The sequence below is a fragment of the Bombus bifarius genome, unplaced genomic scaffold (genome assembly GCF_011952205.1).
Source record: "Bombus bifarius isolate JDL3187 unplaced genomic scaffold, Bbif_JDL3187 scf7180000007987, whole genome shotgun sequence".
Lineage (NCBI taxonomy): Eukaryota > Metazoa > Arthropoda > Insecta > Hymenoptera > Apidae > Bombus > Bombus bifarius.
In genome coordinates this window covers 2564854-2590905 of record NW_022884369.1, presented here as the reverse complement: position 1 = coordinate 2590905, position 26052 = coordinate 2564854, and the positions used below count along the sequence as shown (strand labels likewise).

Below are 26052 nucleotides of genomic sequence, written 5' to 3'. Positions count from 1 at the left end.
TGGCGATATTCAGGTTCGACCTCTCGCGTGGCCGCCTCGCTTGGTGGCGGGACCTCAATTCCAGGTGACGGACACACGAAAACCGTGCCAGAAAACGTTCGTACGCGTCGACGTGAAGGTCGAGACTATCAGCCCGGTCCTCTGTGGTGTACTCGATAATCGAGATCGAACAGCCAAAACCGGAACGTCGTTCCGAGCAGCGTCGGAGCGACTTGATCACAGTTTCCACTCTGTTAGAGATCCGTGAAGTCGGGATATCCTACCTGCCAGGTGGACTTGTTCCTGGAATTGCTCTTCTTCGTTCAATTCTTCGTTCGTTCGATGGAAGACGGTGCGCGCGCGAACACGAGGTCCTCTGATATTGGCCCTGCGGTGATCATCGGGACCTGGTGATTTCAATGCACGGTGCGGCAGCAACGAGAGAGAAGCTCGTGATATCGTGCGCGATTTTTTCGCAGTGCCTTGGTTTCTCATAGACGGAGTACGATAAAGTCAATAGAAAGTAAATCGTGGAATATAATCGATCGTCGATCGTGAGACTCTGTCATCGAATCGTCAATAAGAAGAAACTTATTAAAAGACGGGACGTATAGAGGAAGGAACGGAAAGTTTGCGAAGAGATGTTCGAGGTGGACCAGGACGATCATCGAGGATTCTTGTGGACCAAGCTAGTGGACATGAAAGCATGAGAACGTGAGTATCCACGCAGATATCGTTCTGGTGTCGACCACGGGGAAAGAGGGAACACCGGCCTTGCTGGTTATATTCAGTTTTTTTTTCATTCCTGTTCGCTGCTCCAATTGTCTTGCCGCTAGAACGACCGGTCGAATCATGTGCCTCGTTTGATACTCGCTTCGGCGAATATTCTTCTACGAGATATTCTCGCTGATGCTTTGATTATCGGTTTCATAGGCGCACGATTTATTACGTGGCTCTTGTATTCGCGTGATACACGTGTTTGACAAATCTGATGCGCCCCGGGGGATTCTCGCGATTCTCGCCTTCTCCACGGTGCACGGTGAAATCATTCAAATCTCTGGGATGGAAAAGGACGGAGAGTGACGGAGAAGGAGGCGTGCAACGTGTACCAGGCCCCTTCGATGTGCCTGTTCAATGGAATGCCCGCTATTCACCGGTACTTTCGCGCGTTAAGTAACCAGACAAACTGTCGCAAACACGGGAACACGCCTTTTCCGTTAACCTGTTGTCTCCAAACATCGAGCAGGCTTCGAATTCAGACTCTTCGGTCCACCTCGATATAAGGTTTCTCGATTTCCTTAACGCGATACATGGAGTTACGTGGCTCGTACACGCGCTCTACGTAGCTGTGTGTATGTGCGTTTGTGGGTTTGTGTGCGTACGTGAGCGCACGCGTGTGTCATTGCATGTATACATACGTATGTGCGCGCGCTGAGCGTAAATACCTAGGAGAAGGTGGGCCAGAATGGGGACACTGGTATTCAAGCGGGCATTATCGAGTGATAAACGACGCGTGGAATGCAATAAATAATTTTCACATGCTGGACGGTACCAATTTTCAACGAATCGCGATGTCACATGCTCGGGAAATCGTTTTTCTCGTTTGATTAGGTAGGAGGTTTAATTTTAGAGGATATTCATAAATCTCTGGATATTTGAGAGCTTGAAATATATTTTTTGCTAAAATAGGTTGAGATTAGATCTTGAAAATATACCTAATATAATAATAAATGGTTAATAAGTGACAACTTTACTTTATAAACACGTAAATTACGTGCTAAGCGTCTGCTGATTAATGGATAAAAGTGTATAGATAAGATTGTAACATATAAAATGTCCGTTTGAAGGCTTTAGATTCTTTACTTAGATTACGTCAAGAAGTATATTGTTCGCTTGCGGTATGATCATCTCATCTCTTTTGTTTTGTGTATCTTTCATCTGAAGTAGTGTTGGAAGTTTTTCAGTATTTCTTTTAGAATGATACAGTGAATACACACGAAATTTCTCTCTTTTAAATATAGGTTTTTAAGATACCATTGCCAATGAACATTCTAGTCGTCCTTGGTTTCTAAACTTTTTTCCAGCCGATACCGTAGCCATGAAAATAGATGAACGAGACAACAAATATGTAAAAAAGAATTTGTACGAGAAATATCTAAGAATACTATAAATTTGAAAAATGTGTAGCTTTGATACACAGTGTGTTAATAAACTGACTTTGCTGGCTTATAAAATGACATTTATTTTAATCGAAGGAAAAGCACATTTTTCGTATGATATCTACGAACAAATGCGTAAATACGTATGTACGTCGATATTTCGTTTTACAAAATTGCGCGTTCATTGGTCACACACGCTTAACACGATGAATGAAAACCGACGAGAGACCGTAATTGGAAGTGTCGCGTTTTACGAGGACTCGTTACGATTTCCTCTTTCGACGTTGCGTAACGCGATTGAAATGCACGTGAAGTCGGCGATCTGTTCGAGCGCGACGGGGACGTTACGAATTAACGATTGTGAAAAACTAAAAAGCAAGGTAAATCCGGAAAAGACGAGCAATGTGGAAGAAATGAAACGCTGGATGCAGGTGAGATTTACGAGCGTCCTTAAACATTCACGACTACCGGGACGTCATGGGACGCAAATCGTTACCTCGTTAAATCAGTAAATTCCACATAAACGAGGACTATTCTAGATATTTTGTTCGTAAAGATTGCGAACAAGTTATATGTGAGGATTAATAGCAAAAATTCGTGCCTCTGCAGTTAATGATTAATAGTAGATTCGGTATAACAATTGAAAAAACGATCTCAAACGTTTGACCTATACCATATGCAAATTAATTTCAAAGTTTCCCTAGATATACATCCTACACCGATTTAAAACGTGTTCGAAGATAACGTTGACAACGTTTCAACTATTTTTACGAATCCACGTTCCATCGATAAAGTTTCCAACAAGCTAGCCTCCATTGTTCAGTCGACGTATCAATCAGATATTTTCAGTGTTCACGGCCGAGTGGCACAAAGAATCGTCGTTGCACGCTAGGATAGACGCTGATAAGCCTAGAACATGTTTAATATCGACAGGATATTCGCGAAATAAAATGCTTTCCCCGACCACCGACTGTCCTACATATGCCAGTTCTCCGGAAGGAGAACTTTCCAGCGTGTCCATCTTCGTCCGCGAATTTTTGTCCTACGCTCATCAAGGAGAGACTCGCAGCGGCAGAAAAAAAGAATCAGTGCGTGTCGTGGCGAGCGGAAAGCCGGGATTCGGTGATGCGTGAGACGAGCTATCCTGCGTTTATTACGGTATTGTTGTGCATGGTCGCTAACGGTATGACGTAATCGCCATTGTGGTCGCTCGCTGCGCAACGGGAGAATTCGGTCGGTGTACAGGAGGAATCGTGGAAAGAAAAGGGAAACCTCGATCGTCGTATCGTAACGCGATTACACCGGTGAAACCGAGGTAGTAATTTGGGAAACACGCTCCACGGTTCATTTAGAAAGTTTCCAGTATGATGCGTGACTTCGTTCGAAAGAAGATACATAATATGTTTCTTTACGTTCGTGTAATTTCGTGACGCAATCGTGCATTAATGTATAGAAGAAGATTGTATGTTTTTAGCATTACATTTTGTGATTTTGTGAATAGAATACTTTCGAGCGTGGTCAGTTGGTTTCATGCTCGTTTCTGGTTATTTTGGCTCAGTAGTTCTTGTCGTCACATCCATTGAGACTTTTTTTGGCACCGTTGGTTCTTTTGATTAATCTCTAATATCACTTTTTATATCGTCGTTAAAAATAAAACTCATTATTGAGCTTATAACGTGACGCAAAGAGGATACAACGTCGAACACGCAGTTTTGCCTTCACGATCATTTTCTCAGTTATATCGCAATCATAGCGTTAATTGAAAATCTAAACTCGTCATTAGAAACACGTTAAAGACTTTCTTCTATAGAAATCTCGTTAACAGAATATGATTTCTGCTCGTGGAAATACAAATTCAGAATACAATCGAAAGAATCTATCGAAATTCGAGCGGAGCTTGTTCAAACATCGTAATATATGCCAGAAAGCAATTATCGCAAGGCAGAATCAACGAAATCGTGGAAAATCACGAATTTCGTATGCAAACGAATGAAATTCGATGGAATCGTAAGTTTCTCAACGAGAATTCATTATTTCTGTCTATAAAAAGCACAGAATCTTTTTTCCACAGTAAATAATTTCCTCGAGTATCGTATCTAGAAACATACGCAAACGAACAAAATTCGATAGAGTCGCAAGTGGCTCAGTAAAAATTCGTTGATTCCATCTAGAAAAAGCGTGATAATATAAAATTATTACTTCTATCTATAAAAGCGTAATAATTTCCTCGAGCCTTCTGAAGCAATCGTAAAGATGGACATGAACGTAGGAAACGATGAACAAACAGAGTGGAATGAAAAAATGCGATTTCCACGATGTGATTGTAACACGAAATCTGTTATCTTTCGAACGAAGCGTTAACGAGGACGTACGTGTGAAAATCCCGATATGACGTTATATGTCAGACTTGTGTACCGTGAGCTCGTGAAATCTGTTGCAATTATCCGTTTGCTGGTCGCCCACTATGAAAAGTATTGGCAACGAATCGTTGCAAAAGTCGACAGGAAAGTGTCGGCGGTATTGGTCATTCTTAATAGCGCTAATGTGTTTATAGGTTTATACTTTTTAATCGCTCACGATCGAGATGCTATCGGTTCAAGTTTTCTGTTAGCTCTTTCGTTTCTTCCTATCTTGTATATTTCTGTTTTTTCTTTCTCTTTTTTAAACATCCTGCAGAAGTAATTATTGAGAGTTAAGAAACAGACGCGGTCTGATTCGTTTGCACGCGTTTTGCATCGAGGTAATTACCGCCAATTAAGGCACACGTTTTCAGCTTATGAAACATATTTTACACCTTTCTGCATTTTGTCGTGGAAACAGAAGGAAGATGCATTCTCTATTGCAAAAACAACGGTACACTTACATACATACATAGTTGCCTCATCATTTAATACAAATAAATTTTATTCTTTTTGCAAATCGACTGTGAAATCGCATGAAATCGAGCCTTGTTTTAATCCCGATTTTAATCTTCACCTTAACCTTCGCCCGAGTCTTTACCAAAATTATCATATTATAAAACATTCAATTTAATTCTCTTCGTCGTTCAATTTCGCCTAATATTTCGACTGATACGATAATTTTCACTTTCAAGGTCGTACGCGGTACGTTCCACAGCGAGGTGCAGCGCTGACTGAGGACACAGAAGAATCAACCAGGAAACGGAAGTCTAAACAACGGGATCCTGATCGAGGAAGACGATGTATCGGCCGAATTTTTACGAGAGCACGTGTTTGAGATGCGCTCAGACCGTCTACCAAGTGGACAGAGTCGGTCCACTGAAGGACTTCACGTTCTTTCACGCGGGTTGTTTCAAGTGCGCGATCTGCGGCACTAAACTGACCCTGAAGACTTACTACAACAACCAGCATACGATCAACGACAAGGAGGTGTACTGTAGCAGCCACGTTCCCAAGCCAGGTCCAGGAACCTTGGACGGATCTAGTGTAGGCATTAGGTCCGCGCTGAACGTACCGAGAAGCGGTTACGTCAATGAACAGATCAGAGCTGGTGGCGCGTCGCCGCGGGGAGTTTATCCACCTTGGTAAGGCACTCACCATCGTACCTTAACGCTAGACTGCGGACTTTTATGCAAACTTATATTTTCCAGAATATAATTAAAAAGGTAGAAACTTGGTATAAAATTGTTTTACTTAACAAGTACTATAAATTATACCTTGGGTATTTTATATATTCTTTCATATTATATGCATTCTGTGTAATTGTACACTTTTAAATTGCCTACAAATGTATAGAAATCTGTAGTCTACTTGTTACTATAGCGTCTGTGGTACTATAGATTGTTTGCCGAGGCTCGAAGAAAGCAGAGTTTCCCATTGTTCAATTTTACTGATTACTGTTCGAGTTTCGCTAGTTTATTCTGTATTTATTGTTGTACTCCTGTAGTAAGATTTCGAAGATTTCTAACATAATTGATAGAGTCTGTGTAAAATAAATTGTTGCTCGTAGTCATTGAAAACGGAATCTTCTGTTGTAATTCGTCCACGTTTCGTGATAGTTCAATGTTTCTTATTCCATAGAGAAGTGGTCTCGAATAATTGATTTTCAACAGGCTAAATAGCGTCGCGATTTGTTAATAATGTTAAGCTTCGTGTAGATCTATCAGCGATCCTCTGGTTTGAACAGAGTGAATGGAAGCTGATAATGATTTCATGTCTTCGGGATATAGAACTTTGCGGTGGATTTGTGGAAGGAATGTGTGCTGTAGACTTGCTAAGCAGGAGGTAGTAGAGTGTGTTAATTTGGTCCACTGAGAAATTGGTCGAGCTTCGGTGAATCAATTAGCACCAGGATAGGTGTATCGACCAGGTTGAAAGTCGTTTGGTTTGATTCGTCTTAGAACTGGTCATAGGATTTTCGTTTAGCCGAAATTTTCTTCTTAAAACAAACCTATTCAGACTCGATTCTTTTTAAATTTCTAGTTTCTATGAAATACATTGTAATTTCAAACAATCAATTTGCGGTTCGTTTCTTTGTTAAAACAAATTTGTATGGAAAAGAAAAATCACAGTTACTTTCTTCATGCAATCTTACATCGCTGCACCCAAGTTAGAAAACGCGAGAAACAAATTGGATGGCAATTGATCTAATCAATGCATCCCTTTTCTTATTCCCTGTTACGTTTATCGGAATATCAGTACAACACAACGATTCTTCGGTACTGTTATATGTATCTACAGCATTGCAGCAATTCTACGAGGGAAAATAGAAAGAATCTGAGAAATACTGATCGGAATTCACAACGTAACTTCGTTACTAGAATACATTGGACGCAATCTTCCTATGATCGAAGAGATCTTGATTAAATAACAGTAATCATAATAAGGAAATTAATTACACGTAACACGTGTGGCAACTATTTAGTTGCAATTGAAACGAGAGTCCGGTTATTCGCATTGATTTGTTATCCTGTTCGTGTTGTTGGTTCGTGGCCGTGTTACCGGAAACGGCTGACGTACTGTGCGGTAGCATGAGGTGTCATCGATTCAGGAAAAGTGTCGTGTCGTGTGGAACGTCGCGGTAACATATAATTTTCAAGTCTAAATGTGGGAGGGACGTGACACACGCGCGTAATTAAGCCGCGGCTTCTTAAGTCGCGCTTGCCGATTCCAAGGACGTGGCCTGATCGTACGTAACCGGTATTGCTATTCCAAAGGTTACAGGTTGAATTACGCTGGGAACGTTTTACTAGCACTGCTAGTAATGATACGTTGAAAGCGATCGTTGAATTAACTTGAGCATTTCTCTCTTTCCTGTCTTTCCTTTTTTCTTCTTATCTTTCTGAATTTTTCCGAGTTTAATATTTTCGCGATTCACGAGATGACGGATAAAATATCTTCTACAAATGTAGATTATAAGAGAAAAATGCGACAAGTACAATATTTTCCTTGATTTTCTGTTCTTAAACTCGTGTGATGATCGAACAGGAGAATTTTATTATGAAAGTGAATTCAAACTGAAGATGATCTGTCAGGTTCAAAAATGGTCTTCTAAAATTTGCTGATAAATTAGGAAATTTTGTGGAAGTCAAAAGTATAAACGGAGCAATACATATTTTGAAAATTTTGTCGAAGATCACTGACCTGATGTTAAAAAATTCGTAATAAATTCACGAGTATAAGAAGTCTCTCGCTTTTTAAGATATTAAATACCTATCTTCAATCCGACTCAATTGAATACACGTACTTGATTTTTGAAATTGAAAACTTCGTAGAAAATGAAGTTTATCGATGTGGCTTTTGAAAAGCCGATTTAATCCTGTACGAACTAAAATATAATTCATATAAATGGAATTCTACTCTACTAGATTATACCCCATTTAAAAAACCACACTCGATCTATTTTCTTTTTTAAAAATCTAAATTATATTACGATTCGTACTTTTATAATATTTTACCAATTGTTTAAAAATATGTTATTTCCAAGAGATTGAGAGCGTTGCAGAAAATCGCGAATTTCTACGTACGATGCATTTAAAATTCCTTAATGAGAAAGAGAAAATCATGGTTGGGTGAGGGAGATTCGTCACGATAAAGTCGCGTTAAACCTCGTTAAAATTCCATCGTTGTCTGTCACAGTTTGGATTATTCATTCTGGTTTTCTTTTTAGTAATAGAATCATATACGATGTAGCCGTTAAACGCAAATTGCTGTACAACAGCCCCGACAGAAAATTAACGTGCACGGCTCTCCTTTACGTTTCCTGTGTTTTAATGGCTCTTGAACGATCCGCCGGAAAGTCGATCGACTCGCTTCACGTTCGGTTTCACCACTTTCCCTTCGGTGTTAAATCGAGATCGCCGTTTAAGTGGAGTATAAATGGTCGCGCGGCCTTTTGTGCTCAAACGACCCTGTTAACGGTTTGTTAACCGTGTTCCTTAACCTTGACGACGCACGATTAATGCTTTATTGCCGATTCGATTCATCTTTTACTGGTTTCGATTTCATCCCCGTAAAATCGAGTTTTTTAATGATTTATAAAGGACACTAGATGTTTCAAAGAAGAAGAGAAAATTTGCTTTTTACAACTATTAGTTCGTTCAGTAAATTCGTGCCGCAGTTATACTCTTCGTGATGCATTTTCCGAACGCAGAATAACAAACGACTGAGATGAATGGTCTTATATGATCAAATTTAGTACAGCGGAAGCATTTGAGAGGAGGAAATTTAATTTTTCCATCTTAACAAATTGCGAGCGAGACGAATATTCTTTGTTAGTATCTCTTGGAAAATTAACATAAATTCGATTTCTCCAAAAATTTACGTTACAACCGAAGATATTCATTCTTCTGGCGATTTCACGAAATTTTTCACGCGAGAATTGACGCGCAAATCGGTCACGTAACACGGACACTTCTCTACAAGTCTGTCGAGTCCTGAATTTTTTTACCTATAATTATTTGCCACAGAAATTTGCCACAGAAAGTTTGGTTGGCAGTCATTCCCGGGGCCTATATGCATACGTGTTAGCCGAGGCATCTGGTTCATCTTCGTTACATAACGCATCGCCACATTGGCCTTAATCCCGACCAGGTCTTGAACAAAGTGTGAAACCGCGATTGTGCGCGCGAGAAGCACACTTGCTCTCCGGCCGGAATGTCAATGGCTGACCCGATTTCCTTGAAATAACGAGCTCGCCTCCGAGAGATTCATGCGGACGCGATCGACCAGACGATCCTGCGTTCATTTTTCGGTCGATCCGGAAAACAAGCGAAATATCTCGTTGCGCGTTAAAATATAAGTGAAATTGCTTTCGATAATTAGACCGAATAATTATACACGTATACTGCAACAAAACTTTCGTGTAACAGTCTTCGTGATATAGTACAATACCAAATTGAAGCATTAAGTTAAACGCTAAAATGTCCAGCCAGTCGATTTTAATCTATGTTAATCAAGAAGCAGTAGTAATTGGAAGTGAAATACAGTTCTCATTAGCTAGATCAGAATCAGCAAGATTTTACTGCATAGTACATCATGTACCTCACAAATAAGTATAAAACGGTAAAATCTATTCGATTTGGCTTAATTACAAGAAGAAGGAGCGTGTTGTGCCTAAATTAAACGATAGTTCGTTTGAACTAATTCTTTTTCCCAATTACATCCTGCAGGCTATAAAATCGATCAGAGAAAGACCTGTTGCAACGTTCAGGAAGTACCTCAAGGTTCCAAAAGGACCAGTACAACCTCCAATAAACGTACTAGTATAGAAACGTTACGTAAAGGTCGATGGGTCGTGAGAATGTCTGAATTTAATCGTTTGAACCTCTCGAGTATCGAATGCATCTGTTTCCTGAAAATTCTAAAGCCGTCAATTTATACAAGATATTTACTGCGCCTGGAGAAAATGTGATATTCGATACAAATTGAAAGTTTCCCCTTGGTTTTATTAGTTAGACGTGACAAGTATTCCACTTGCGATATTTTATGTCTGTTTGTATATGATATATACCCTGAATATTTTTCGGAGATTTCTATAAATATCTGCAAGTGTTTTAATACATATGGCTTGGATATGGATAATCTTCTCAAGCTTACGAAAGTATTTAACTCTTGTTATACATTTAAGATGGCTATTCATGTTGTACAGTAATCTTTTTATTAAATATACATATGTTTACAATGAACATCTTGTAATCTGTATGTACGTTCTCAGATTGGTTTTATATTTGATCAATATAATTACGACAGTCGTGTCTCATTACGATGTTAATGAAATTTCAAAATTTTGTATTGTAACATACGATAACGAATAATATGAACACAAAAGTCCTATGGTAAGCCATTCAAATGCTTTCGTGATCCGGTGTATATCGTTTTCACCATTGAACAAACCCGCGAGAAGTATGCGTACACACATGGGTTAACGCGTGTGCAGTGGAAGAATTTCTTGTAGCTGCGTTTCGCGAGTTCTCTGCCTCCGGCTGACATAAGGAGCGCGCGCGTGTACACGACAAAGACAGAATGTCTGAATACAGAGAGAGAAGAAGAAGGAGAAGAAGAAGAAGCAGCGGCTTCAGCCGCAAGTGAATGAACCCCGGAGGAGAGAACGAGCGAGAGAAGGTGTAACACATTCATTTAACCAGAGACTTTCTGGTTTCTCATAAGCGATGCGGTGCTCGTGCGCGAGACGGCTGTTGTCAGGATTTTTCCTAAGTCGAGCCAATGAATCAGGCTCGTCGGCTCAGGCCCGTGTGGTAATTAGTTCTAGGATGCTTGTTGGAACGCGGCTGAATCGTTGATGAGCTCCGCGCGAAGCAGACTTGCACGTAGGAAAACGTTTCGAAGGCCCCGTTAAAAAGGCTGACCTAGTTCTTCGATGCGCGGAATCATTGAATTTGCATGCTAAATGCCGGAAGCTGCGGCAAATGTTGCACGAGTCAGGATCACGGTTACCAGGAATTTCTTTTCTCTCGGTTCTCTTGTCGTTAAATGAAGCTCGAATCGAGTCGATGCAGCGATTTAGCTTTGCTGTATTTCTTAGTCTTTTTCGTCTCGATCACACGAAGGGAAATTACACCGACAGGCGATACGGTCGAATTATTTTTCGCTTCGAATGATCAAATTTTACGTTCATCATATTTTCCTAGTATTCTTATTTTGACCATGTGAGGGAAAATTGCTTTGGAAAATGACACGACTGGTACACGCTTGTTACGGTTTTTTTTATCATTGTCCATTTGAATTTCACCAAGAAATATCGAGTGAAAAAGGCGATATCGCTCGCTTTTGCTACGTTGCTACTTATGGTGCTATTTGATTTATTCGAAAGAAGATCACATCGTATAATAACATTACCTAACTAAATTTTCCATCCATCGTACATTTTGATTTTTTGAAAGAAAGATGACATTCTATAGGAGGCAGCGACGATGACGACGATCCCTAGTCCCCCTGAAGACCCGTTGCATAATTTTGTTGCAGTTACGATAATGTAGACTCGCCTAATTGTGCCAGGCACCTAAACGGACATGGTTCACCGCCGGCCACGAATTCGTCCCAGCGTGATCTTCATGGGAACGCCGGCGGAGGAACGTCCTCGCCGTACAACCACAATTATTCCGGCGACGGGAGCTACCAGTACGGGAGATTCGACGCGAGCGCGCTTCACATCGCCCATGCCCTTAAGCAGACGGAGCTTCAGAAGGGCTACAGCAAGGCACGCGAGAAGCCCATCGATTATTATCTGGTGAGTCATTCGCATAGTCCGGTGAAATCATTCGTCACGGTCACCGCCATATTAGGAGCGGGTTACCTCTATTCCAACACCGATCTGCCGCGTAATTACGCGAGGTATCGAGCTTAATTACCACTACGCGGGCCATCGTTTTATCAAAATATTATTACGGCGGAGCCCTCGATTAATTCAGCTTCGATTATCCGCGGTTTGATTAATCCGAATCTTGGTTACTCGCGTTTTGCTTATTTGATATAGAAGCTATATATACCGTCTACCATAAGTATTCGAATAGCTATTGGTTTTTGGATTTTGAACTTTTAAGATGATGAGATATTTTGATATTGGCTTTTCGGGATGAACAATCGTGTTGCGATTTTGCATTTGCACTTTGTATTTGCATTTTGGACCAAAAAAGTCAATATCAAGATACTTGCTGGTATTTAACGTAAATTGGATGGTTCTCTCTGACTTTAGTTTCTACTTATTTTATTATAAACCTGTTATTTAAACTGTATCGTACGCGTTTTGTAACGCAAAATATTAAATAAAGTAAAATCTGTTACAATCGTTGAATAAGTGTAATCGGTAAGTAGACTAATGTGTGTGTGCTAATGCTTATGATCGACGGTATGAGGCATCGTTATTTTTTCCTGAAGAACTCGTAATAGTTTTTGTTACATATATATTATATGATAGATCGCAATAAACAAAGAGTACGTTAAACTAAAGACGAGGATAGTTGGGATATTTATTTCAAAAATATCTGGAGCAAGTTGCTTCAGGACTGCGTTAATTACGTTTCTTGATTAATATAACTTCTTAACGATGACCTGATTACGAGAGTTCGCGTTGAAGTATAGAAAATCAGATTTGAATTTCACGCTTTTCTGGATATTTAGGCAGAATTACTTTTCGCCAGTCGAGTCGATAGTAATAAATAACGACTCTTACATCTGCCAGATTGAACTGTCTTGTTAATCGCTTAGCAAACCTCTGAGAAATAACGCGCCAAAGCTTCTTCCACTCATTGTAGAAATTATAAACGTACGTATTTCAAACATCAATCAATCGCTCTCCGAGCAATATGGCGCGATATCCGGTTTCTGAGAGCCATAGGACGCTGCAGAACAAAATCTGGTATTTCGCTTGTGCTCAGCGGCGCGTGAAGATACTAGGAAGAGTGGAATATATACGATAACCAAGTTCGTTGATTAGTTGGAGCGAGAAGTACGCGTTGACAGAAGGTAGACGCGTTTTAATGGAAAATGGTCGGAAGCCCGAATTTCCGATCGCGATGGAATGCGGGCCGGGTACCGGGATTCCATGCCAGCAGCCGTGACTTTCATGCGCGAATCGCTTGACAAGCGAGGAATGTGTACCGCCGCGAAGACGGACCCTACATGAAAATGAGATTGCCGGCTTGCTTTTCCCATCGGTGTCGGCGTAGAAGAAGAAGGCCGAGCCGCTAGTCGCTCCACTATCGGCGCGTTTTCTCTCAATCCGCTTTCGCGTGTACATTCAGCAAAACGCCTCCCGCCGGCTACGGCTGTTATTTATAGTATTTCGTGAATGTCAGCCTACCTGCGTGCACACTCTTACGAAACGAAAGTAGCGTGGGCAACGAGCAGGGTCGTGCACCGTGTCTACGCTTCGTTTCCTTCTGCGTCCCGTTGACGAGAAATCGAAAGATGTGAACGTCCTTCGACGTAGTTATTAAGTTCGTTGATCGGAGAATTTTTTTTATTAATTCTATTAAATATATATTAATTATTGATTTACTGGTTCATTTAGGAAGCTTGTGAGAAAATCAACAAGTTTTCGTAGAACTAACGTTTTGTAGAGTAACACGTGCACCATTTTGTGCAATGACTTATTCTTATTATATTTTCATAATATTTTTACATCGACAATTTTGCGAATCTCTTCCATAGAAACTTTCGTACAAAGTCTCGTGACTTTTGAAACTTACAGTTAATCGAATATTGGCGAATCTTCAAAGACGTTTCCTTAAAAATGAAGCCTTATACGCGAAGGTTTTATTCTATACTTTATAATCTTGCATAAAAAACTGCCATCTTCTCGCTTATATCAGGATCACAGAAACATTCTGTATACATATTATTACTAGCCATTTTTATCATACAGTAATAATTACAATTGCCAGTATCTAGAAAAATATTAGAAAATTATAGAAAGGAGACGAAACTGTCTCCGGAGTTTCTTTCATCGCCTGATTTTTTCGGTCGTTTACGCTTCACGCTCGTTGCAATGGTAGCGGTTTCTTACGATCGGACGATCAACTTCGAAATTGTCCGTTCGAACGCCTCGTGAATCGTCAAACACTGGTGATCTGGCGATGATCATGGTTCTGCGAATCGTAGAAACCCAACATGGGTTTCCGTCTTATTGTCTATAGGTTGGGTAAAGAGAACGATCGTGGAAAGTTTACGAGAGGTCGATAATTGGGAAGCCGCGTGGGCAAACCGATCTCGGGCGTGCCCGTCATCCTCTCGAACGTAGAAAGTATGATTCGTTTTAGCTAACGGTCCCGTCGAACGCGCTGCTGGTTATTATCGGTTGCAATAAAATAGAGATCGTTCTGTGTATCGAACTGTTAGAAGAGATTCACGCGATCTCCAGCCTGATATCGATATTGAAATAAAAAAAAAGAACAGTTGGATTTTATGGATTTATCAGAGCGGAATGAATTTTCACGTATGGCTACTGCGAATGGTCCTTGAATAGTACGATGCTTCAACCAAATACGAGTGTGGTAATTCAGTGAAAAATTGTAATACTCCAAAGCGTATCAAATTGTACAACTTGTAAACCTGTAATAAATCGAGCTAAACAATTCTAGCTCAATTAATATATTTGTTATGATATCTTGAATAAGACGGTACTAGAATGAAATATGAATGTGGTAATTCAATAAAAAATTGTAATACATGCTTTATATTTAAAATCATACTAAATTCTAAGCTTGGAATAAATTGAATTAGATGCGATCAATTAATACATTTATTATAACATCTTGAATAACACGATACTTGAATCAAATATGAATGTGGTAATTCAGTGAACAATTGGAATATTTTGAAATATACTAAATTATACAACTTTCGAGTCTAGAATAAATCGAATAAAGCGGGACTAATTAACATATTCATTATAATATCTTGAATCAAAGTCAATAGTAGTTTTACGATACGATACGCGTGCGATGCAAATTAAGAGTAGAACTATCGTGCTATTGTTTTATCTCCTATAAACGCGTCCCTCAGTCAAGGTTTCACGCGACGCGGCGACTCAACTTTCTTCACCTGCTTCCGTGACATCCAAGAACAATAACGACGAACGTCCTCGTGAACATTAACCGAACTGTTGCCACGGAAGAACGCGTTTCCCTTGTATCTTCTTTCCATGACAGCGTGCACACGCGAAGGAAAGCTCGCGCACGGACCCAGAATCGCTTCCGCTTGCGGTACTCGCTTACCACGGCTGACAGTTAATTAGAGAATCGTTCCGCGGCCACGGAAGAAGTCGTATACAGGAGAAGAAAGAGCAAATGAGGGGCGGAGAGGGCCACCGTGTGCGTATCCTGTTTTAAAGAGCGATTGTGGTTCACCTCTCACGCGCCTTCGCCAACAAACGACCCACGGATGTTAATTGGAATCGCTGTTGCGGTCAATGCTGTGTGCCACAGTCTATCGGTTTTATTCTTACTTTCTTCTCGCTCCTTTTTCGGCCAGACTGGCGGATTGAACGACAGATTGGCGCAAATGGACTGATCTTGCGTCTCGGACATTGACGTACGATTATTGTGTAACGATGGAATTAAATTATTCATAACGTTTTGCTATTAATTTAGTTTTCTATTTTCGTAGACATTTTTGTGGATGTTCGTAAAGAATGTTTCTGTTATATACATGTGATAACCATAAGAATGAGATTCTAAAATTGTACTACCAAGATCGAGCTGTTCTTTGAGTTTGGAATTAAATATTTGTCTTTGTTGGTGTTTGAAGAATTTTAGGAGAATTGTCTATCGGTGTTCAAAATATTCGAATGATCTGAGAATTCTCTAATAAATTTTATACGAAATTTTTCGTTCGAGGAAAAATTAATTAGGTAGAGTATCCGAACTACACGAAGCTGACAATCTTGCGGAGCTCTGTTTGAATTTAATCACAGACCGATACAAATCTTCTGTTTACGAACGACGGGATTAGCAAGATGGAATTGAATAGACAGCATACGCTTTTTATCTGTATCGCTTTTTATCAATACGCGCGAAGAACCAGAGTCTTATTGAACGTGACAATTTTTAGTAAAATCGACTTTAGCAAAAACGTATTCGCGGATCAAACACGTCTGTCCGTTCGAGGGAAAAGCAAACAGCAGTTGGAAGGTTCGTGACGGAATCTTGGTCACGAACCAGTCACGAAAACAGGCATCAAAAAGAATCATATTTCTTTAACGGCGCTAGCAAACAGATCGATCGAATTAATCCTATTAACGTGATTTCTTATTTTATTCTATTTTATTACATCCAAAGAGAACAAGATCTTTATTAAATCTTTTAGTTAGCACACTAAATAAAATGAAAGTCGCGATATAGTTCAACATCCACAAACTTCGAAATGAAAGATTCTATCGAACGTAGAATATGAAACGATAGCAAACGACGAAGACGGTTCTTGGCTATTACAAGAAGTGTTTCTCCAAACAGAAAACAGAGAACTCTATGGTATGGAATGCTGGTTAACCAGTCAGTTGTAGTAAAGTAGTCACAGGAAAGTGCTTCTTCAATGACGCGAGTAAACAGATGGTCCGAATTAATTCTATTAGCGCGCTTTCTCATCGTTTCGTCGATAATTTTTACCGATCCACTCGAGTGCAAACGACAAGATTAACAGAACAAGTAACATACTATGACCATCGATTTGAAAATAGCAACCTCTCGGTCGTTACAAGAAATTGTTGTCTCTTTTTTTTTTCTGGAAACAGCCTAATTGCATCTGTCGCCGCGAGAGGCTGAGGCTCGTCTAAGCAATTTCAGCAAGCACAACCGCAACATTCCTTACTGTACAGAGCGATTCGACCATAGAGATAGAATCTTACGGTTGTATTTTGTATCTCTGTGGTTTTTTATGCAAATAATTTGCTGTTAATCCGCTATAAATATTCAAAAAGATTTTATCTTACTTGCGTTATCTACGTTGCAATCTTTTCAATTTTTGTTTGAATTATTTTACGCGATCCTTACAGGCTGTTCTAGTTTCTTCCCGGTATGTCTTAATACTTTTCATGTTTCAATACATGACGCATCTATAAATTTTCAAATATCTCCGTCGAATCGTTTCATACAACTCTTAAAAACTCTAAGCGTAAAAAAAAAAACAGCTTCGAAATGTCAGTGCTCTCTAACATTGTCCTTATTTGCGGTTATTTCACGCAATAACGTGCGCTGCTATGACGTAACTGTAGCGTGGGCATTTGAGTTTGTACGCGCGACCGACTTGCGCAGGAAATTGCTTGCGTAACGCTATACCAAATCTGAAGAAACCCTTTTTCAAACTGAGTGTCTATCTGTGTTCCATCGGTTACTTTGTAAACGGAGAACGAATCCACTAATGCTCCATCGGTACTCGTTTCTCTTTCCCTACGAACGCTTCGATTTGTCGAACGATTCTGGAGCGCGCATCTTGTTTCCAGCCAAAAGGAAAGCAGAAACGCGGCGTGAAAGTAAAGCCGACAAAAACTGGACGACCGTCGCTGGGACGTTTAGGTGCGGCCTCCGCTTTTTGATAGACGAAGAAGATACCTCGGTTTAATTGCGAGCCATCCCTGGTGAAACTCGTTCGAGTTTCTGCTGAACGCGATTCCCGAAACCGATCCAACGAGTTCCTTTAAATTTCCCGCGCGGCAGACGAGGAGGATATGCAAAAAATTCCGGCCTTCTTTTTCTTTCATAATTAAGAGAAAGGCCCTTGATGACCCTTTTTTTTTTTTTGTTGCAATTATCAGGATCGAGATGAGCAGACGCGACTCGAGATGAAACATCGCAAGGAGGAGGATGACCTCTATCGGAAATTCGCTCACCATCGTGAGGAGGAAGACAGACGAATTCGAGAGGAATTTAGGGTACGTGCTTCTTTCATCTTGAACCGAATTTAATTCTATCATATTACACGTATATACAGTTCTGTTAATACTGTATTTGTGAACTAGATGGTGCAATCATGGAAATGAATAAAAACGGAGTTAATAGTTGGTATTAGAAAAACGTGAGAACATTATACAGGATGTTACAGTTAAATAGGTCACCTAAATATTTCTTTCATAAAATTAAAGTGAAAGTATCTTTTGAACTGATCATTTTCAGACCCAGGTATCTTAATATTTTTGTCTAAAAAATAAAAGAAGACGCACCGATTGTTGTATAAAAAAAAAAAAGAAAATAGAATTATTCGTTTATATATCGTTATAATTCGTTTAAAAGAATATAGATGATCTTGAAATCTTGAGAAAAAATTGAGAGCCCCTTCTTGGGTTGAAATTAAATTTGAAGCATGAAAAGTTTGCAACAGGGTTAATTAATATATTCCAATTTAAATTCCAAGTACCTGGAGAAGAAAATCGTTTTGGGAATATCTGGATCAATATCGAGCAAGCTCTGTGATTAAAAGATCGTGTTTCTTAATTGAATAGGACGAATGGGAGAAGGAACTGGAGGAACTATCGGCCAGATGGGAACGCGAAAAAGGTGGAAGAGCCCGAGCCCAGCAATTTCAACAAGAGAAGGAGGACTTGGAGAAGAACATGACTCTTCGTAGGGACAAGAAAAAGGAAAGTCTCACGCGCAAAATGCTGGAGCACGAACGGTAGTTATTACCTAATTAAGCTGATTCCATTGCACGCTGCTCTGATCACGTTCATTATGAAATGCAAGAAAGGCAAGCAACACTCTTGGGCTAGCTGACCCACGATTAACCCTTTGATTTGACGATTGTTAACTTTTCTGCGGGAAAACTACCCATTTTCACCTACGAAACTTAGTGTCAGAGACTAAAACAACAAAGTCTTTCCTGGTAGTGTAGCGAGTATTTTTTACACAATGGGATTTACATTGTAGAAAGTGGATTGGAGCGTTAGAAAGAAAATCGAGTGAGATTTTTCTTCGTTAGTACTACATTGTTATATCCACGTTCTATATAATTTTGCATTTCTTCTAAGAAAATGTTGCTTTTTGTTTATACAGCAGCAGTCGAGTTCACTAAACATTGAACAATTTTACAAGAACTTCTCCTTTCTCTTTCTCAGTATTTCACGAATGAAGTACGATCGTTCTACTTGCTAATTAACAAATTCCTTCCTGGTTTATTGTATCTATCGATGATTAAGTTTCACTCAAGTAATCTAAAAATTCAGTTAAGTTCTATGGGATTCATTTGGAAAAAGAAGTTAACATTCAATAGGCGCAGTTAAATGTCGTTTCGTATAAAAAAAATTTATTTTTAAAAATACAGAAAGTGATTTCCATTCGAATCCGTAGACAAGGTATCTCGTATGTTAATGGAAAAAATATGCGAGATACTCACCTGAAACGTCGTATGAATTACTACGTAAGACATCTCGTCTACGTATGCACATATTAAAAAAAACATCCGTGAGTTTAATAAACTTTTCTCGAGTTGTACAAAAAAATAGATACATATTCATGAGCCGGGGATCAAGCGCATCCTACGCAGGAATCATAAAATACAGAGATTTTAGCAAGAAAATATTCCCCCTCGAGAAATATGAAACAGCAAAAAAGAAAAAAAAGAAAGAAAAAAGAAAAAGACAGATCAGAAGTCGAAACGTTCTTCTTCAAATCAAGCGAATTTTACACGAACATCGTCTCATATGCATATTAAAATGAAAATAAAAGAGATTCATCATTTTAACCACATAACCAATCTACATCTTCGCCACATACGCGTATCAACTAAATTTGGATCTGAAGATATTAAAATCAGAATGAAGTTCCAGCCTTTGCATTAGCATTTCGAGAATTGGTTCTTCGCGATTCGCTGATGAACCGCGAATTCTCGTAACTCCTGATCAATTTTCAGGGCGGCGACCGCAGCATTGGTGGAAAAACAGAGCTCGGAGATGTTGGAGCTGATCAATGAGGCAAGAAGCGAGTATATGCGGCAGGAGAGCTTGTATCTCGACGAAGGGGACGGTTATGCCCAGGAAGCACCGCCTTTGCCTTATCCATCGCGTGCTCCACCCCCACAACCCCCTGCCCTCGCAAAGTATCACATCTACAATGATCCTCTGGAGTTTGCTGACATGGATCAGATAGCTATTTCGGTAAGCCCCCGTCGTAGTGCCAACCCCCTTTAACACCGTCATCCCCTTGTAAATGTAACGTCGAGGAAGAGTCGAAAGGGGGTGTGTTACACCCGTGGAATTTTAAACGGACGGCTTGGAATCGGTGCGGACCGATATTTTCATATATTCGAGACGGCCTCGCTTTTATCCGGTCTCCGTCTATACACGAAGACCTCGCGTAATCGATTTACGACCTTTCTTTCATTCGAAGGATAGCGAGGAAACGGTTGATCGCCTATGACAACGGTGTCGTGTCGAGGCTATTCGTTATGATACCACTGAACGGTACCGTACCATTAGTGTGATGGAAGGGTGAAAGAGGTATTGTGCTAGTTCTCGTGAATGTTTAAGTTATACGGAGTCGGTGGAAATTGGGTGATGAGTAGAATGTGAATGTTTCTATGAATTTGTATTTTTATGGATAGAACTGAAAAGGAATCACGGTCTCGAAAATACCTTTCTTAACTTTGTTCGCGAACTTAGCATTCGGAACTTAACTTTGTTAGCGATTTTATTAAAATTCTGTTACATTAGGAAACTATTTAGGCAAAAGTTTATTAAAATAATAGAAATTGTTATTTGGAATTAATAATAGTAATAATTCAATTTAACATGATTTTATGTGTCTTAACATTGCTGAGTCCATCGTTATTATTTTATGTTCTTTTTTTTTTGTTCTTTTAATAAATCAGGTAGCTCAAGAAGATCAGAAAACATTCACGGATCTGGTACGGCAGTTGGTGAGCAGATGCGGATCAGATATAGAAAAAGCTAGGACGATATTCCGATGGATCACCGTGAAGAATCTAAACACCATGCAGTTCGACGAGAATCTGCGCGGGGACACGCCTATGGGCTTGCTGAGAGGCATAAAGCACGGGACTGAAAGTTACCACGTTCTGTTCAAACGACTATGCAGGTAAACGCAACTAATTTAACACCTCGATGATCTTTCTCACGACACGCCCAAAATAATAATTCACCCGTAAGACTGGTTCCATGTTTCAAAATTATACGAATGGAAACAATAATGATAGACTAGCGTTTCAAACGGACCGGAAGTTTCACACATTGATCGAACGTATTAAATACAATTACGATCTCCATTATTTCGATCAATCGTATATTTTAGATTTGGTGTTCTGTTTTTCATGACTCACTTTGAATATCATATTCTTACAGTTACGCTGGATTGCACTGTGTGGTTATAAAGGGTTACAGCAAGTCGGCTGGTTATCAGCCAGGCGTTTGCTTCGAGGACAACCGATTCCGGAATAGCTGGAACGCAGTTTACGTTGCTGGTGCGTGGAGATTCGTTCAATGCAATTGGGGGGCACGACATCTGGTCAATGCCAAAGAAGTTCCTCGTCCTGGTCAACCAAAAGCTAAGAACGATAGTTTGAGGTATTTCCCTGAAACCTATCTTCTGTTTCGAACATTTGACATGACACAGTTTTTTTCAATTATTCAACCTGTTCAACTCTTCGTTCTTCGCAGATACGAATACGACGATCATTATTTCCTGACAGACCCGCGAGAGTTCATCTACGAGTTCTTCCCCCTTCAAGAGGAGTGGCAATTGCTTAAACAACCGATTTCGCTCAAAGATTTCGAAGAGCTGCCTTTCGTGCGTTCATTGTTCTTCAGGTAATGCAACTCTTTCGCCAAATATTCGTTAAAAAACTAAATTCCTTAATTTTCTCGCTTAACAAAGTTGCGTACCCAATCATTTCATTAAAACTATTCATAGCATACACTATCGATCATAAGTATTTGAACACTTGCGGATATTTAGTACGAATTGAGTGCTATTCGTTGCTTTTATTTTTTAATTTTTTGTAATGAGTAAATCTATCAATTCATTCGCATTATGTTTTGACGCGAATACATTAACGAACTTAGAAGAGACTTATAATAGAGAAATTAAAATTTATTAGAATCTTCAATAAATGTAACGAGTAGGTGTCCTATATAATACTTATGGCCGACTGTGTACACGGAAAAAAAGAATTTACTCACGTTTTATGTAAATTCGACAGGTACGGCCTCTACTTTCCGGATACGAACACGAATGCCGTTATGTACACGGATTCTACGGGCGCCGCGACCGTCAGGATAGCGATGCCGGCTCATATGCAGTCGTCCCTCATCTTTCACTATAATCTCAAGTTCTACGACAACGATGGCGACGGATACGACGGCGTGTCATTGAAACGTTTCGTCATGCAGGTAACTCGAGATACTTTGCCGCAAAACGGCTACGGAGAGCGACATCTTTTCACGGTTTTACGGGCTAATTATTCGCTAGCCGCATTCGTATAAACTAATTAAGGAAGTGTCATTAAAGGAAGAGACCCTTAATAGGAGTTTAAGAATCGTTTGCTAATGAATTACTCGCCAAGTGAAATTAATTGGCCGACAGAAATTCGCAAAAGGCTCGTAGTTAGGTGGGTTCAGGTCTGTTTAAACATCAGCATTTCCCATGTTTATGACGATATTAGCGTTTTCCAATATTGATTTTCAATGTGGCCTTAACGAGCTGTTTGGACAGTCCACGTAATTAGTCAAATTTTAACGACACTACATATCAGAGTACTATTTATGTTTGTACAGTGTTATGTATGGATGATACGAGCTTTAAAATTAACTGTACAATTTTTCGAAGAACTTTTACCGTTAGGATATTACATATTAAGATTTTATTCGGAAATTTGTGTTCGTAGTCTGTCGTTGGGAATATCGTTGCGTTTCGTGTGCACGCGCCCTGTTCAGGAGCTTTTCTCCTGGATATTTTTGCCAACGCGGTGACACCCAAGGAATACTTAACCGGAGAGCCGATGAAGTTCAAGAGCGTGTGCAAATTTAAAATTGCATGCGAAGAATTGCAAACAGTGATGGTACCATTGCCAGACTGCGCGAGTGGCGAATGGGGTCCAACCAAAGCCACGAGACTGTTTGGTCTCATACCAATAACTCATCAGGTACACAAATAAGACATTTTTAACTAACAATAATTAAATTTTATGCAGTCACAAGCTTCCAAGGTTGAAAAATATAACTCGAGACACTTTTACGAAAGAATTCCAGTTTTACTGAGAGTTTTATCATGTTAATTTGGAATTGCCAATTTCAAGATTTAAGGTGCTTCTACAAGATATATGTCGCTCTAACAAAAGCTATATTTTTATAACCACTTTTTTGTTTTTATAATCAGGAGGCCTTAGTGTTCGCTGGTCGCGAGTTGGAGATCCAATTCCGAATGTCGCGACCACTTACCGACTTCATGGCGACGTTGCATAAAAACGGAATCGAGGAAAAACGACTCTCCAAATACGTAACGCACTCGATCGCTGACGACGACGTGGTGACTTTCTCGATCAGCTTTCCCGAGGAGGGTCAGTACGGTTTGGATATTTACACCAGGGAATCGACGAGTCCCACGAATGTTCCCCACGACATCACCGGTGAAAAGCACCTGCTCACGCATTGCTGCAAGTATCTGATTAATTCCAGCAAGAGGAACTAGCAACGTCGACTACGATTTCGTATTTTTATGCATATAGTATATATACAATATAACGATTTCGCTGGATCGATTCGATACATGGATACGAAGAAATACATCGCGTGTATAAATTGGTACATGTGATGAGACTAGACTAAAGGTGCTGCAAGTTCTTTTATCATCGTGTTCTTCTCTATTTCCTTTATTTCTATGGATACATTCCTTCTTAACTACGAATTTGAGGAACTTCGAGTGACGTGTAAGAACTAATCTACGAGATTAGCCTTTACTTGCCAGTAAACTATTGATTAAAGAGTCAACTAAAGAGTCGATCAAGGTGACGATTATGCAAGATGATTTTCACGATGATAGCCAAGAAAACAAAGGGGGAAGGTGGTTTTCGAACAACTGGTTCTTGAAACTTTGGCACGAGGAACTTTGAAAAATGTCACCGAATGCGAGAACGATTCCGATCTGACGCGCTACCTCCACGTTCTTCGTAGTTTGTAATAACGATTATTATCTTATTTGAGATGTGTTTGAGGATATAATCATTAGATTGTGGATATTTATGCAATGTTCATGTTTTTATAAACACGACTGTAAGACATGAGAACTTAGGAGAAATTCGTTTCACCTATTAAACATTATAACGAGTAATTGCATTTTCGATATTTGATATATTTTTGCATACTACGTGCATTCTATACATTTTTGCATCTTAAAATGTTCCACAAACGCATAAAAATCTGCAATCTAGTAATCTTAGTCGAAGGATAAGTTGTGTTTAATAGGGTCCTTATTTAAAATTCGCCGATTCTTTTGCGCGGCGACCATCGTGTCGTCCGTGTTTCAGCGAGAAAGTTGGCAATTATAAGTTAACCAGCTCTGGAGATCGACCATCGCGCTCCGACCGCATTAATCAAACTTTCTCGCCTCGACTCGAAGCATTAATCCCAATTATCTCGGTCCGCTTTAACTCAATGTCGAGAATCGCGTTTCGTTTTTACGCGTTCGAGATATTTGGACAGAATGGAACGAGACTTCGTTACGCGAGGTGCTTTTATGTATATGGATTATGCACACGATCCGCTGATTTTTCGATCGGTCGATAAAAACGAGCAAAATTATCGATCGAGATAAACGATCTATGAAAATAAAATCGGCGAGGAATGGTTCGTTTTCAAGAAAGCGCATGCTTTGTTCTTCTAAGTTCTTCGTATTATAACGATGGTATATATAAAGCATTCCATTTTTCCTTGTTGCGAACGACCATAACCGCAAAATTGTTACACGAAGCGGAATAATTACAGTGGAAGCTTTTTATCTGGATAAGTCGGGGTAAGAATAAGTTGTAAGACAGTTGGGATAATCGAGTATTTTTGATAATAGTTTATTAGCTACTGCCTTCAACTTTCCATAAATTCGAAATAATAAAGTATAAAATAAATACGAATAACAAAATATATAGGAGCAGAGCTCTTTTTTAACCTCCTCAATTGTGCAAAAGGACCTGACGTTCCAGAAAACTAAAGTTAATGTGAAAGCTACGTTCCATTTTTAATATAGGGACTTTTTTCTAAATACAAGTAAATGATTGCATATATTCGATATAAGAATACGGGTTCATATAATTAGAGCTAAGTCGGGCATAAGTAAGCTCGACCTCGTATTAATTCGAATAATAGAAGCTTAGATATAAGTTCGTATATCTAAAGCTGAGTATTAACTTGTTCGTATAAACGAGGTTCTACTGTATTTCGTTTGTCTCTAGGACACCATAAGGATATACGACATTCCATTTCAGTAATTATGTATCTAGGTTCGTTCAGAGAGATTTTGAAATCACGAAATTTTGCGGCTACGGTGGTTTCCGAAGTTCAGGTGCTATATGTTATTCTGTCAGGATTAGCTGCACGATTCTAGTTATTCTCGTACGCGAGAAGAGCGAAAGCGTTGAACTTTTCAAGCGGAAAGTTTTCAGCGGTAAAAGCTATATAATTGTTCATTTTTGTAATATGAATATCTTTTATCTTCCCCTCTCTCCCCCTCTCCCTCCTTCTCTCCCTCTCTCCCCCTCTGTCTCTCTGTCTCTCTCTCTTGTCTTTGTTGTTATTTCGAAGTTATAACAACGCTTATGCAAAGAAAGTTCTCCGCGATTCCTATTACCGGTGGAATAAAGTATAACTCGAGCTTAATATCCTCTTTCTCATTGTTTCATTCTAACGAGCATGTAAATTAATTTTTATACATATTACAGATACGTAATAAAGACTCGTGTTCTTGTAAAGAAAAAGGAAGTAATAAAATCTAATTTTGTGGAAA

At 39.5% G+C, this 26052-nt stretch overlaps 1 protein-coding gene across 3 annotated transcripts; it reads left to right on the top strand.

The window, feature by feature from the left end:
• On the top strand, positions 1 to 26052 carry LOC117205160 (hillarin). Of its 3 annotated transcripts, none has more exons than XM_033443303.1 (12): positions 1 to 693; positions 5233 to 5682; positions 11615 to 11846; positions 17868 to 17984; positions 18552 to 18724; positions 19958 to 20201; positions 20915 to 21141; positions 21405 to 21626; positions 21720 to 21869; positions 22262 to 22451; positions 22946 to 23203; positions 23437 to 26052. In XM_033443303.1, the coding sequence occupies exons 2-12, from the start codon at positions 5339 to 5341 to the stop codon at positions 23746 to 23748; spliced, it is 2469 nt and encodes an 822-aa protein (XP_033299194.1). In that variant the 5' UTR covers positions 1 to 693; positions 5233 to 5338; the 3' UTR covers positions 23749 to 26052. The 3 variants fall into 3 exon arrangements, with proteins under 3 accessions (XP_033299194.1, XP_033299192.1, XP_033299193.1); XM_033443301.1 differs by having other exon boundaries at positions 11582 to 11846; XM_033443302.1 differs by lacking the exon at positions 1 to 693 and adding an exon at positions 3329 to 3453 and having other exon boundaries at positions 11582 to 11846.

What these genes read in the sequence shown, in the direction of transcription:
- LOC117205160 (XM_033443301.1), top strand. Translation starts at nt 5,339, where the DNA reads ATGTATCGGCCGAATTTTTACGAGAGCACGTGTTTGAGATGCGCTCAG. An exon ending in TGGATCAGATAGCTATTTCG is followed by an intron (nt 20,202 to 20,914) that starts GTAAGCCCCCGT and finishes TTAATAAATCAG; the next exon opens with GTAGCTCAAGAAGATCAGAA. An exon ending in GCTAAGAACGATAGTTTGAG is followed by an intron (nt 21,627 to 21,719) that starts GTATTTCCCTGA and finishes CGTTCTTCGCAG; the next exon opens with ATACGAATACGACGATCATT.